This window comes from Numida meleagris, chromosome 8 (assembly GCF_002078875.1).
Source record: "Numida meleagris isolate 19003 breed g44 Domestic line chromosome 8, NumMel1.0, whole genome shotgun sequence".
NCBI classification, from domain to species: domain Eukaryota; kingdom Metazoa; phylum Chordata; class Aves; order Galliformes; family Numididae; genus Numida; species Numida meleagris.
This window is the reverse complement of record NC_034416.1, coordinates 13,505,649-13,521,170: the sequence shown is the minus strand read 5'-3', so window position 1 is coordinate 13,521,170 and position 15,522 is coordinate 13,505,649. Positions and strand designations below refer to the sequence as shown.

The 15,522-nt window shown below is 41.5% G+C and overlaps 1 protein-coding gene across 5 annotated transcripts in view; it reads right to left on the bottom strand.

Moving 5' to 3' along the window:
* Positions 1–15,522, bottom strand: part of CAPN6 (calpain 6) — a 56,596-nt gene continuing 41,074 nt past the window's right edge. For all 5 annotated transcript variants that reach the window (XM_021406409.1, XM_021406414.1, XM_021406410.1 and 2 more), the window contains exons 9-14: positions 15,229–15,424; positions 12,752–12,874; positions 10,821–11,023; positions 10,055–10,176; positions 3,479–3,615; positions 1–2,898 (exon numbers count right to left, since the gene is read on the bottom strand). In XM_021406409.1, the coding sequence (XP_021262084.1) occupies positions 2,716–2,898; positions 3,479–3,615; positions 10,055–10,176; positions 10,821–11,023; positions 12,752–12,874; positions 15,229–15,424 (964 nt within the window). In that variant the 3' untranslated portion in view covers positions 1–2,715. The remainder of the gene's footprint in view (positions 2,899–3,478; positions 3,616–10,054; positions 10,177–10,820; positions 11,024–12,751; positions 12,875–15,228; positions 15,425–15,522) is intronic.

Genomic DNA, 15,522 nt, shown 5'->3' with positions numbered 1-15,522 from the left:
TTCAAGGTTTTTATATTTTGTTAGCCTTTTATTTAGGTCACTTCATATTGAGAAATAAAGGTTGACACTTGAAATAAAACATTTTTCAGACTGTTTCCCTCTGTTTTAATTTGGGGATTTGTGGGGGAACGATCTCTCCCCGAAGGTGGCACACAAATACATGTAGTTACCACAAAACAGAACAGAACATTTTCCCATAAGGTATCACTGAATGCTGAAAAACACCGCCCGGTTCCGGTAACATTCGATTCCCACGTCTCTCTCAAAAGGCAGTTCTGGGAGCAGCTCTCCGTTGTGTGCGGTCAGAGAACTCTTGCTCCCTCTACCCCCCACAGACGCTGGGGATGACCCTCACACAGATGCTGCGGGCAGCGGTGGGCTCTGGGGCCTGCTGCTAACAGCCAAGTGACCCCCCGCAAGCTCTGTGCCCTCACTAGCTCAGGCGAGCCTTCTCAGGCAAACACTGCAGCAGGGAGGCATAAGCCTCCGGTCGGCTGCAGGCTGTGTCAGTTCACAGCAGGGGAAGCAGCCTGGCTGCGCTGGGTGCTGTCTGACAGGAACCTTCTTCAGGCTAAGCACTGACCCCAATCAATCAGCCAGTCCAGCCTATCCCTCCTTACTGCACCCATCTCACAAGGAACAGCTCTGGAAAATCATCTGTCTGAAAAGGGGATTATACAACAAAACCAACTCTGCTCTCCCCAGGTGTGCTCACCCTTGCTGCCTATGATCCTCAACAGCTCCGTGGTCCTGGTGCTCTGCCTGTGCAGGCAAGGTGTGCCTGATGGGCTGCTAGGAGGCAGAACTACTGTGGAATAAAATAGTGTGTGAGGAAAAGTAACGTGAACAGGTCTTAATTCAGAGGAAGGACAACCCAGACTGAGTTGCAGTTCCCTGTGTGCCTTGCCTGAGCTCTGGTCTGTATGAGAAGCTTCATGCTTTTTTTTTTTTTTTTTTAAAAAAAAAAAAAAAGAAATGCACTTTACAATCATATCTGAGAGTAAGCAACACTAAAGCCATGAGTTTACAGAGAAGAGTTATACTTGCCTGTGGGGCTGCCAACCGCATGTAGTTCACATCTGACAAATGCTCTGCGTGCAAAATGGCTTGAGCCCAAGCTATTTAAAAAGAGTTGGATTTAGGTACTTGGTACATGCAGCTAAGCTGATGGCAGTGTAATATCCTTCATAGCTTTATATTCCAGCCTTAACATGTCAGACAAATCATTTTCCTCCTACAGCACTGATCCTTTTGGAGCCCTGAGCAGACTTACTTAAAAACCTTTTTTGAAAACATTAACTCTACCAAGGGCCATTTTATAAGTTATAAATATTGCACAAAATGGCTGAAGTGGTTATGAGGCATACAGAGAACAAGTTTCCTGGCTGTACAAAAGCCAGAACAGTAAGCTTTTAGCTTCACTTTCAAGACCAAAATTTGCAGCCATACAAAATCCATTTCTGAGTGGTCTGACACAGTGAGCCTCTTTTACACTTCCAGAATCACTGCACAGCCTGACAACTCAGAAATGTCTGCTATGACAGAACCCTACTGACAGGCTATATGCAAAAGTTAAAAGGAAGTCTGTACCCAAACCTTGCTTTGAAGAAAATCTGAGCAATATCTGTCCTCCATCATACCCAAGTTAAGGTTTCTCAAAGATGTCAGCTCTATCAGCAATAAACCAATGCAAAATTTCCAAAGAGAAAACCTGATGCCTGCTATGTCATGGCATCTTTATTTTACAGACCCATTCCTGTCATAAGCTAATTTTCTCCTATTTCATTCTGGTGCTGCTCATCACATCTAATGAGGCAAAGGGAGCATTATTCCATTTTAGCATCAAGTAGATTAAACAAAACATCCTTAGCAAGGTGGTTTCTACTACTGAGTTTGTCCTCCAGGCAAAGCCACAGCTGAACTGTGAGATGCCCATCTCTTGGCCAAAGATATCAACTTGTGAATCATCAGCTTGGGGTGGAAAACAGGAAAATACAAAGAGAGCCTTTATGCAGGCAAAGCTGTCACTCCAAGATATGCCCCTCTATTTTAATACTGCTATGGCATGTCTGGTCTTAAGTCCTATGACTGAAATCCTTGAATAACAATGTTTTAGCCAAGCAACATCTGATCTTTAGCAATAACAGTGAAATTAATTAAAAAAAAAGAATCAGCATAAAGGAAAAGAATTTCAATCAAAGATCAAAAAAATCCCCCTCCCAGGGGGAGTCCAGCAGTGAACAAGGACATCAGGCATGTGAGTCCACCTTGCCAGCCCGCCAGCCTGCTGGCATGCAGCCGTGAAGATGTAGCTATTCCAACCTGCCTGCTGGGAACATGTAGTGATGTGCTAGGACCTGTGAGAACAGTCATGTCAGCTTCCAGCTTACATGTCATGAGCTCCTGAAGGATGCTGCTGGGGAAGATGGTTATGAGCTCATGTCTTAATGAGCTCATCTGCTGACAGTTAGTTTGGCACCTCTTCTACTGCTTGCTGTATCATGAACATATATATGCATAATATTTTTTTTCCTGTTAGAAGCCTCCCTCCCTGTTACCCACGATAATGGGGAGTTTTAGAGAGCTTTTTCTTTTTAAAGCAATTGTGCGTTATGTATGTGAAACCTTTGCTTACAAGTCATTCACACAGAAAGCACAGACAAGCCCTCCTGCTGCGAGGTGACAGCTCTGTCTGGCTCTGGAGGGCTTTGGTATTCATAGCTCCACGAGGTCATCACTGGAAAAAACCTTGACGGTGATGTGACCTGGCACCTCCTCAGCTTCTTGGCTGCCTCTCCCTCTAAGTTGCAGAGTCTGCTGTTCTCTGGGGTCACTGGGTGAAGCCGCCAGCAGCATCTGTCCAAGGAACTGGTCACACAAGATGTTGCTGTTCCAGACCTGGAGACAAAGGGACAGAAATAACCCCATGTGAAGCACTGCTTCTCTTTCACACTCTACTCAAAAAGGTTGTGCTGGAGGAGGGTCATTCCCATTAACCCCACAGAAGAGCAGTGAGGAGGGGGCGTACATCTAAATTTAGCTAATTGTCTAGCGAGCATGGGGGAGATTCAGGATTTGCATGCTCATTTACATATGTTATGCAAATAAGGAGCTAAATGCAGCTTTTTGCTTTCTAGGTCAAAGCCTGCCTAGAAGAGGAATGAAAATTAGCAGTTTGAGCTTATCAGCAGTAAAAATCTATGCGCAGTCAGCTTGTCCATGCCACTGTGCCTGCTTGTGCTCACCTCCTGCTTTTCAGCACTGCTTTTCCTGTGACTGTTAGAGCCAGATCCACTCTACACAGAGTGCTCCCTAATTAACAGCAGTTGCTGTTCTATGGAAAAGACCTGGGCTAGAGAATCAGTGGAGCAGCTGAACAGTGTCAAGCATAGCCCAGTAAGGAAGGCAATTCTTGCACTTTTGTCTTGTTTTTTCTATGCCCTGTCCTTGGCAGCCCACCCAGTGTGGTTTATCTCACCTGGACAATGATGGGACTGTCGATGTTCTTCCTGTAGAAAATGACTTGTGTGTTGAAAATCGCACTGGTAGTATTGTGTTGTACAGGGGAGCGCACTTTTTGGTTCTCGCACTTGATGAGCACATAGGGATCTGCTCCTGAAACACAGCCATTAGAACACAGAATGGTAGCTGAGACCTGCCCAGAACAGCAGGAGCAATGTTCTCCTTTGCCTGGCAGCATCACTGCTAGTGAGCATGGGAACAGGACACCAGAGTACACCACATCCACTGCTAGTTCCCCATATTTGACAGAAGTGAAATACTTCATTCTTAATGAGTAACAACTGAATGCTCAGATCTAGAAGTTAAACACCATTTTCCATGAAAACAGCCAACTTCTTGACTGGGATTGTCATCTTCCCATATCCCCTTACTGTGCATGTCCTCATTTAACACATAGTCTTCAAAGTGAAACACCACACTTCCCAACACTGCTCAAGACATGAGAGCCAAAATGCATCCACGTGTATGTAATCTGAAATGTGGTTCTGGGCTACCGGGCCAAAATAGAAGATCAAAACTGTTCATCCTCCACAATCCACTGAACACACATCTCAGTGCCCAGCTTTAGACTGCCTAGCTTGAAAATGCTGTCTACCTCATTCTGCTAAGAGTTTCATATTAGCATTAGGAGGTAATTTTCATGAAGCAGTTTCTCTTGTAGAAAACAAAATATTGTCAAAACACATAGGAGTACACTGCTTTCAACAAAATTTTCTGTAGGAAGCTGTCAAAGCAAGCCCTCCGCAGTTTCTGATTTCATTTCCATGAACCTGATAGCATTTCTTTGGTTCTATTATTTGGATCTATGTTATTTTAAAGTTTAAATTATTGTAATATACTTGTGTCCCAGTTAATAATTTAAATTACTCTTTAATCATACATAACCCACTGAGATGATCAACATTTTAGTAATGTGTTATAGTTTTTACATTTAACATTTTCAGTTTGTTATAAACATTGATATTTTCTTTTCATTCCAATAGGGAGCAAGAACGGATTTGGAAACAAACTGCCTTTATCCTGGAATGGGACAGACCACTCAACTTTCTAATTAACTTTTAATTGAACACAGGCACTGCAATTTTTTGTATTTCAATGCAAGTATTTCTATCTATTCCTAGAGTTAATTGGAGCATATCTATTTTTTTCACCCCCTTCTACTTTTGGAATACATGTTTTAAATAAACCCACTGAATGTGCCTAAGTGTAAGTCAGATTCGTGATCATTTCTTACACCTATTTTGTCACCATCTACTTGAAAGTACCACCACTGGAATGACAGCCATAAAGCAGCAACATTTTAAGGCAGCTTTCATTTTTAAATAATTCATACCCGGTATGATTTTCCTCAAACATATCACTCAAACACCTCACACAAACAAACCACATAGCAGCTACATCCAAAACAGAAGGAGTTCCTTACGCTGATGAGAAAGAACGACTTTTCCGTATGCTGCACTGCAATTACACCTGGCCAGACATGTGGCAGGCCTGTTACCCTGACAACATATCACACTTTCTTCAGCAGGTACCAATGTATTGGCTTTTCTGGGAGGCAATTACTTTCTGTGTCACTGAATGTGTGGATTTTGCTCTGGGACATGAGGCAGCACCATGCTGTGTACACAGTGATGGAAGGGCTCCACCCCTCGCAAAGAGATTTGGAAAATGGATCTGAATAAAATGGGGTCATGCATGAAACAGCCATAGGCTAAGAGCAAAGCAACGTCTGATCATTAACTGTAATCAAGAGATACAGGGCATAAGAGGTGGTTGGGAAAGAACACAGAACTTTAAGAGTTAACAGGTGAATTTGCTGGATTGCAGAACTGTTAATGAAGGGACTTGCTAAGTCAAAGGAAAAGGAAAGCTAATATTTAAAAGAAACAGATTAAAAATCTCAGAATGAGCTAGAAAAAAAAATAGGAAGGCAGAAGAGGGCCATGAAAAGTACTTGCACAGCATGACCTCGTGATTACATTGTTGAAATGCCAGTTATATCACAGAATAGGACAGGGTTGCCCCCCACCAAATCAGGTTGCCTGGGCCCCCATGCAACCTGGCCTTGAACACCTCGAGGAATGTGGCAGGAAGAATGGTTTTTAAGTCTAGAAGAAAAGAAAGAACTGGGAGAGCTGCACATGTGGGATGAAACAAAAGATGTTCTCAGCTACAGCTGGCCCAGTTCTTTGCAGCACCATGCCTGGTTTATTTACAGTACAGTGACAATGCAGAAAGGGCTACTAATGTGGAAAAGCAATATCCTTGCATTCACCATAAGTTAGGAAGGAGAACAACTGGAGCTTCTACTCTGGCAACCATTCTGGCAGTGGAACAGATTCAGTTCTCACTGATATATATGATTCAAGCTTTCTTGTGCTTTGCCTGGATATCTGCCATCTGCTTTTGCCCTCTACTTCCTTCTATTTCTCAAACTGCCCTCAGGGCAACTGCCATTAAAGGCACCAAACACACTCCTTACCAGGGATGTCACGCATCAGGGATCACAATACCTAGTTTAGAAAGGAAATGGTAAAAGGCTATTAAATATGTGAATTCAGCATAGAATTCCAGTAGAAAGACTTAATGTAAAAGATGATTTCCAGAAGATAAGCTGTTAGGAAAAGAGTGCGACAGACAGTAGTGAGAGCAATTTTTAAAACAGACGTGGGAATGACAGGCAGACTAAAATCCAAGCACACAGCACTTCCCCTTCTTCTTGCAAACCTGCCACTACATTTGGCTCCCAAATAGCTGGATCAACTTCAGCACAAGCTAACTCAGAGCGAGGTACTTCCAAAAGAAGTTGCCAATATGTGTTCAGAATTGAGTCTAGGCGGCTAGATTCATCTGCTAATCTAGCAGCAAACCATCCATTACTTTTTCCTGACAGGACAATGGATTAAAGGCAGCAGCAAGGAAAAGCTTTTAAATAAACATTTATAACAGAGATTAAACAACCTTCTTCCGTCAGGAGCAGGGTTCTGATGACAAGCAGCTTATGAGCCAGGCTGGGAGTGCACTTGCTATGCGATCTTCATTCTCTTCCAGTTTTGTTTAAGTAGTTTCTCAGAAATTTGTGCTAAGTGCAGCTCTCATATGACAGTGAGGGGCTGATGTGATGAATAGTGCATTCAAATCTAAAATCACTCTATGCAAGATGTATCAAAAAAGGTACCTCTGCGTAAAAAAAGGTATCTCTGAGTGCTGTTTGTTTCTACATCCTCATACACCAGTGTCCAAATATAGAGATATTCTGATGTTTTCACAACAGTTTGTCACAGGGAAGTAATGAAATGTCTCAGTTCTCAGAAGCTTCAGAAAGAATCATATAATTCTTCATTAATATCAAGTTCTATCTCCTCTCTCTAAGAGATGATAGTGACGCTTTACACAAACCAGGCAGGCAAGCTGGCCAAGGGGGAATAGAGCTTACTGAGGACAGAGACTGAGCATGAGAAAACAGCAGCTTGAGAGCTGAGACACAAGAACATCGGTAGATGAAGAAGTCAGGAAACCCTGGTAAAATGCAATGGGATCATCAGACACAGCAGCTCATATGGAAACAAGTTGCCATCAATCTCTGCACCAGAAAACGAGTAACAGTAACCTGTGCATGTGAGGCTCTCTTAGCAGCATACACAATCACTTAATCTACCTGCTTCCTATGTGAATAAATGTTGATTGTGTCTAACCTGAAGGGAAACCTCTACTTGTCACTCCAGATGGAAGCTGCCGTGTGCCAGCTCACAGTATTGATTATACAGCAGGTTGCTGCTGACTTTTAACTCTAGTTCATATTAGGAAATGCCCCAGGAGTGGCAGGTAAGACTTTGGTAACTACCCATGTGGCTGAGGTCTAAACTCACTTCTGAGACAGCTGATTTGAAATCCCCAAGCCCGCACATCTTTTTTGATTACCTGGCTGCTATTTCTCCTTGAGATATGGGAAACAGATCAGACATGAATCCACAGAAGCTACAGAGAGATGGAAAATGCCAAGGAGATGAGAGACTACAATGAGTTGAATTCTTTTGTGGCAGCAGGGACATGGTCTAGTGGTGGGTTGTTAGGGTAGTATGGTGAGGTTATGGTTGGACTTGATGATCTTGACGGCCATTTCCAACCTGAGAAATTCTATGATTCTTAATAAAGGATATTTAATGTCTGATTAATGCATTACTTTCTAGTGTATATTTACAATTCACACATACGCTGTGTTTAAGGGAATTTCTATATCCAAGTTTTTTAATGTAAAAAAAAAAAACCTGAAGGTGAGAAACATGTGCCATATTCTACATTCTACATTATCAAAAATGGAATTCAGTATCAATCAGAAACTTTGCAAACTTCCCTGCAAGGCACCCTCGGAAGGCAGAGTGCAGCTGTGGGTGTTACCCTTGTCAATGCACAGCTTGATTTTAACGTGGAGCACAAATGAGCACGTTTGACTTAATTTTTTCCTTATGCACTCTGCCTACTCCATTTGTCTAAGGCTGCCATAAGGTCTGACACTCTGTAAGTTAACCTACAAAGTACCCTGTGAGTTAGAGATACTTAAAAGAAAAACAACGCTGATGAAGATTCAAATAGATTTCACAGCAGAATTCAAGATAACAGGGAATGCTGGTGGAAAGAATGATCTCAGCACTCAGTGCCCTATGAATGGTACTGCAGGCTGATTTGGTACTACAGGCTGAAAAGAGACCAAGGCTTTTGCTGAAATCTTTGTCTTGACACAAAAGAAAATATTTTAACGTTTTTGGTGAAGTTTTACTCAAAGGCAAACAGTAAGATTCATTTAGGCTTTTGTGTTCAGATTTTGCTTATGTTTAAACAGAAATTCTGTGAGCCCATTTCCTATATACAACTCTTCCCACGGTAGGTACATTTTCAGTTTTTTCAGGGCAGTTATGAGCCCAATCCTGGGTGCTGAAATCAGAATAGGAGATACTTCTGCTCAACCTGAACATGTGTGGTAGCACTGGGTCCTAACAGTATTTTGGGCTGTGCTATGGGAGTATCTACCACACATCAGTTTTAAGTGCCATTTGTATATTCCTGAGGTCTGTGTCACAATGCACCAAATCTGACAACACTCTCTGAGATGAAGCCTGCTCTTTGGCAGCTGCAGGCAATTGTTTTTAATGATCTTGTCAAGATTGTAATTGTGCGAAGGATTGTGAAATGCTAAGGGTGGAGAATTGGCTTTCATTACTTTATTGCAGGGAATGTTAGAGAAAAATATTTAACGAATTTTAAACAGAGGAAAAAAACCTTAAAAATGGAAATGTCCTTCACAGGGCAAGCGCAAGAACATACTCCCTCTTTTCAAAGGAATGCTTTGCTATTTCTGTCACATGTAGCCCCTTCATTCATCTCATCCATCCATCCTGCCTTTCTGAGAACATGGAGCCATACCGCTTGCTTGACTGAGGTGTCCGTAGCTCATGTTTTTCAAGAGAAGTAGCAAGTAAAATGAACTGAAGCAATGCCCTACATTTCTTCCCTTCAATGTTCCTGTCCTCTGAAGAGACAACCAGAGTTAACAGAAAAGGACTTGCTCAGAGAAAAGTAGATCCACCCACCACCCACTGGGTACCAGGAACAACTAAACAAAATTGTAGCCAGCTAGTGGGAGAAATTTTACAGTTACTTCATGAGTCTCAGGATGAATTGTACTGAAGGTCTAGATCTAATGACTTCTTTACCACAAAGAGTTAATGAAATTGAGTTTCACATCTTAAAGTAAAGTGAGTTTAAGAGTTATCCGGACCAAACACAGCTGATGTTTCAGCAGCTTGTTCCAAGTTTACTGTATTATCTCTGCTCATTTACTTTCCCTCCTCCCAAGACTTAGTGCTGAACTTCTATTCCACTGGTCATGGAAAATGAAGGATGACAGATGGAGAGTAGGAGTAGAAAATGAGGAAGTAAATGACAACTGGACAAAGTTTCTTAATTAACTGCCAACATCAGGTGCCAGAAAGACGTTTAAGTGTCCTTGTTTCAGGACACTTCCTTCAATGTGTAGGCATATAGTCTTGTACAAGTCATTTAGCTTCTCCCTCTCGTAGCATACCTATCTGAATACCATACTTCTTCCCCTGAAGTGCTATTAAGCCTGTGGTAATGATGAGCAATGTGCTCTGACAGCTATGAATGATATCACTGAGGTAAGTGTAATACACCACGACTCTGTGTTATTCAACAGTCTCCCTGGATTTTTCCATTCAGAAAACAGATACCCCTGAGAAGTTAATTTCTTACTAATCCCTACAAAAAGCTTCTCCAGAGAGTCTGGCTACTACAGCTGATCTGCACCAGGATAGATGACACATGAGTCTTGTTGGTTTACATCATCTTATTCATCTGAGCTCTCCTTTTGAACAGATTTCACAATGCACTGAAAAACATTCCCACAAACCTTCAATTTGTTTGGATATTTTCTGACTGCTTACATGTCAACTTAGCTCAGCTTTGGAGGACTGAAGAAGCCCCTTCCACTCTCCCAGGCTTGCTTTCCACTTACCACCTGATCCATCTTGCTCCTGTAAACCCTCCGCAGAGTGGATTTTGATTTGGGTGATTCTACGTGGATAGCCACAAAGAAGACTCCAGCATGTCATTTCAGGCTTATCTGCTGTCAGCTCTCTGAAAAATCAAGGCAAAGCAATTGAAGCAATGAATGTCGAGCAAACTATCAATGGTTATAGATTTCTGGCCTTTTCTGAACGTGAGGTTTGCAAATTTGTGGTACAGGAATAACAGACTTGAAGAAATAAAAACTAAGCAAACCACATTAAAATGTACACCATCTCTTGTATGACAGCTAAACAAAAATGCTAGGAAATTTTTTCTGAAAACAGAAATAATATCAAAACAAGACAAAAATTCACTGAGCCTAATTTTACCAAGAACTAGTTTTGCCCTCACGGATAATGACTAGTTTCAAATGAGATTGGTTAAAAACAGTATCAGCTGTACCAGCAAGCACCAACACTCAGAGTCCTGCCCCAAAACTTGAGGCAACTACAAAAGCCAGATTGAAAGATCAAAAGTTCCAGTTGTTCTTAGGTCACCAAGCAAAAATGTCCTGAGCACACACAAAAACCAGTAGGCCATCTGGAGATTCTTGGAGGTGACCCAGGCTATCTCAAAGGCCTCTTTCTGGAGTTCTGAAGTGATACATGTTAGTGAGTCAACAATATTTGAGGGCAACCAGGCAACCATTTCCAAGAAGGTGCAGCCAATACAGGCAAGGGAAGATCTCATGCAACTGTGTGAGTGCAAAGTACCTGAGCTTTGATGGCACATCCGTGAAGAGTCTCAGGATAAACTTTGCAGTGATGCCAGGAAGATATGTAGTTGGGATAAGGATGTAGCGGCCTTGCTTAAGAATCTTCTTCAAGAACACATTGCGTGTATTGATGTATGGAGATGTGGCCACTCTCTCCTGCACAGTCAGCTTGTGTAGTCGATAGCTTCTGTTATCTTCCACCTACAACCACAGAGCAATATAAAGATCAGTGCAAGGAGGGAGATCAGAGACAGCAGGCAGGATTTTCCCTGCATATCATGCAGCCTTTCATGGGCAGACAAAACATTGTCTTTTGTCACAGTTCACTCACTGAAGCTGGGACACAGACATGCTCCTGACAGGCAACTCAGTGCTAGCAATGCTAGCCCACACTGGCTCCCAAGCAGTGCTGTTTTGCATTTCTCTGCATTGGTACATACACGTATTATATATCCTTAAGCGGAGGTGACATTTAGGGACTGGCAAAGACATTCATCCTCCAACAGACATGATGCTACTGCAGAATTTTGAATATTTGCAGAGATGCATGCACACTACAAGGACATCATCCGCTAAGCTACACTGCCATCTTAGATGAGGATGAGATTTATCTGCCTGCTTTCTATAGCATGCTGTACTCCACATCTCACATGACCTTGATAGCAAGCTCTCAATCCAGGGCATATGAACAGATGCACACAGTCAAATTTACACTGTCCTCCCCTGAATAATAAAAAAAAAATTAAAAGCTACAGAATTATCATTTATATTTTGTTTTGTGAAGCTGTGCTTAAATATTAACTCTCTCTTCAGGCAACTAATGTTTGCCACAGCACAGTTAAACATAAACCTATTCTCCTGTGAGTCATCACAGCCCTGCATTCTTTTCTGGTATTTCTCTTTTGTCTTCTGATAATTTATGACATGGTCTGCTGAAGGCCCTTAGTCATGTTAACAAGTCTGGTGGTTCACAACTTTTCCAAAATAGACAATTATTGAACAGAAACAAAAGACAGAGCACTGACATTTTTCTGAACATGTAATTTCTTTTCCAAGCCTTCCTAGCAATTAGATATACACACTAGACACGAGCAAGGCATGGGGAGACTATGCTACTTCTAGACTGATACTTTTAAATACATTCGGCAAGCAGGTGATTGCCAAACATACAGGTGTGATGCCAACAGCTGTGACTGTTACAAACTCACTGCTTTTGAGGTAGGGCCATAACGTGAGTGCAGCCCCACTAGTTATAGCAAGGGATTATAAAATAATCCCTCTCCTCAGTGAAAAAGCAGATGCATAGCTATTTCTCTTGCTTTCCTGCTTCTGCTTTTGGTCCTGGTGTTTTCATTTTACACAATTTGCCCTAGGAGTGTAATTAAATTACTGTTTGGGATCCCTTTGGCTTCTTTTCACATGTGCTCATTTCCTACTTGCTACTCCAGCTTTTGAAATTGCTCTTGACTCTTTTGACTTTTCTAAGTGGGAGAAGGAAAAGTGCAGACTTTTAGGATTCACTCATTTGGCTGTATTTGCTGGTGGAACAGAGGTAGGAGCCTCCAGTGAGGAGGAGAAATAAAACCTCCATGTTTCAAGCAGTAGTACTTTTTTCTATGAAAATATAATCCATCCCTTCAAAGCTTGGAACAATGAAAACATTTAGAATTCTTTTGCAGTAGGTAATAACGACTTATGCTCCTTCAGTTCAAATAGAGTTTGCATTGAACTGAATTCAATGTAGTTCAAATAATCTGTCTAGACAATGTCAACTATGGTGACTGAACGCAGTATACACACAGAACTTGTGGAGAGGAGAGCCAGATCCCTCTGTGATAATCATGCCTCTATCTGCCAAAGATTTCATTTGCCAGAATGAAGCAAGATTTCTGAACAAACTCTGAACCACTTGTGCAGATGGCTGCCTACCTTGAAGATTTCAAAACCAATTATGATGTTGTCTCCTTTCCCTACTTTTTTGAACCTGCGCCGATCCTCCTGTTGTAATGAGATCAACACTTTGTCTTCTGTCTTCTTAACATCAAAGATGTACTAGAACAAGAGAGAGGAGAGTAAGCTGATAAAAAAGCCTTATTAGACAGAGGGTAAAGCCATCCCCAAGGAAATAAATGGATGCATAAAAAGGAGGGGACTGAAAATACATTTGAGGGTAGGAGGAAAGTTCTGCACAACACATTCCCAGCAATTTACATCTGAAAATTAACACAAATTAAAAATAAAAACACACAAAAAAACACAAAAACACACTCACAAAAAAGCAGGTAAATTGCCTAACAGGACAGCATGAGACAGTATTAAAAAATAACCATTGAGGCAGTAGGGAAGAGCTGCTCTGAAACTTTCATTTAGATATATGCAAACCAGGAGTGAGATAAAAAATTAAACCAACAGATTCCAGATGGGGTTTTTGTTCATTTTAGATTATTCTTTTAACCTGAATATCTAAACACAGCGAGTTTCAAATATCATCTTTATACAGGACCTGCAAAGGAAGGAATCTTCCAAATGTTATTAATTTTTTTTTTCTGTGCTTGCATCTACAATTTCTATTTAATATAAGAACGACAGGAATGTTAATTTGGTCTTTCTCAGATTTTCTGAAAGCCTTCGGAACACACAGTTAAAAGGGCTAAGAAGGCCTCCTGCATCTTTAACATGCAAATCTTTTATCCAAACTGTTTAAACTTGAATTGACCTGGGTTTAAAACCAATCAAAGCAAATTATTTCAAGCTTAGGCACCAATTCCCATCTCAAAAAACTGTACTTGAATTGTTTACAGTACTAAAGCAATTCTACAAGATCAGTTTAAATGTATGTAGTCTTTAAGTAGATGAAAAACATCCGATGGGTGTTTCTGTATATGATAAAGAAACATTCAAAGTGACTCCGGATTTTATTTCTTTCTTGCATACAGAGAGTAAAATCTAGGTTGTCAGAACCAGTGGAAGGAAAGAGGATGCTATTCATGCCAAATTTAGATAGATGCTGTTCTACCTATGTAAATGCAAATTCCATCCTCAGAGACCTTTGAACGTGAATCAAACAAATAAAACCATAAAACTGCAACAGTGCACGGCTAGGTGCTGTGATTTAAGCTGAAATTCTCTGACTAGCACGGGCAGAAAATTGGTCAGCAGTTCAATCTCTCCATCCCTGCTCCTCCAAGAGCTGCTGAAAAGCCAGTCTTCACCGAGCTTTACTCTCAGGTAGGTACTGAGATTGCCTTGGTTACTGTTGTGGAACAGTAATGACTTCACACGCCTCTAACTGTGCGGTCAGAGCTGTGCAGAATAAGGCACCATACCATTTCTCATCCCTGACCCTCACTTCTCAGGCAGTTTCTCACACGCTCACACAGGGAAAGACCAACCACTGGCTGAGTTGGCTGAAGCACAGCAGTACTGGAAAGAAAAATCAATACCTTCCCAAGCCTCTGGGCTTCATTAATTGTTTCTAGTATTTATAGTCCAGATCAGACTCCTCCACAGCTACTACTCGTTATTCTGAACTGGCTGTTACATGGTACAAATTTGGTATTTTTTTGTACTATTAGTTGTGTAATATATCAGCTTTGGAGCAGACAAGGCACAGGACCCTGTTGAGAGAATCCCAGGGGTTTCTGGGAGCCTCTGTAGAGGAATTCAAAAAGCAAGATAAGAATATGCAGAAACATGCAGTCGGGCACGTTTTTATTCTTATCCCTGCTGAACTGTATGCCACGTTATGTTGTCAGACAGCCTAGGGTGTCCTAGAGCAAATAGAAATGTGGAAGGGGAGCTTTAAAAGTGCAAGAGAGTGTGTAACTGTGCTGATCTTTGAACTGATAACATTTCAGCCGTCCTAATAGGTAGCAACCTGAAAATCAGCAGGTGGCTGTAGGGATACATATATACTTGGCTTAAATTCACTTACTTTAATGGAACTGAAACCATAAAAGCCCCCCTCGGTACAAACAAACCTCACAAGAGGTTTCAGTGTCAAGCAGAGGGAGAACAGAGCGTCTCTCTAGACTGCAGTAGCATGTGCCACAGTAACTTATGATGACCCTAAGCTAACATAAATGTGTTTCAGCACTGTTATTAAGAGGCTTTTAATCAACTAGCATAGAGACAACTGGACTAAGAACTTCCATTACATCAGGCATTGCGCCCAACTGTAACATTTATATTTTGTTCTCTGTGATAGCTAAACACTTCCAAGCGAGGCCCAGACAAACACATGGAATATATCCAGATTCATACATGGGAATATCTGAATAAAATCACCTTCCAAAAAGGAGGCACTGACATTATGTCAGAGGAGCAAAGAACTGCTTCTCCATCTACTTCAAAAACTCTAGTTAAAGTGGATATACTTCAAAACTGCAGAAAGGAGAGATTCTCACCTGGGGATTCTGAAGGAAGGTCTCCACGTTATCAAAGCATCCACCACAGCGATTTAGCAGGGGCTCTGAACTCTTTGCCCAAGCCCCATGCATTATTTTTGTCTCCCAGGTCTTGTGGATACTGAAGTAGGAGGTATTCACAATCCGGCAGATGTCCACATCCGTGAAATTCTTACACCAGTCCTCAAATGTCATCCTATTCCACAAGACACCAGGAAATTCATGGTTTATTTAAAAGTAAACAGGGCTATTCACCCAAAGAGCCAAAATAACACATGATGTCTTCCAGTAATT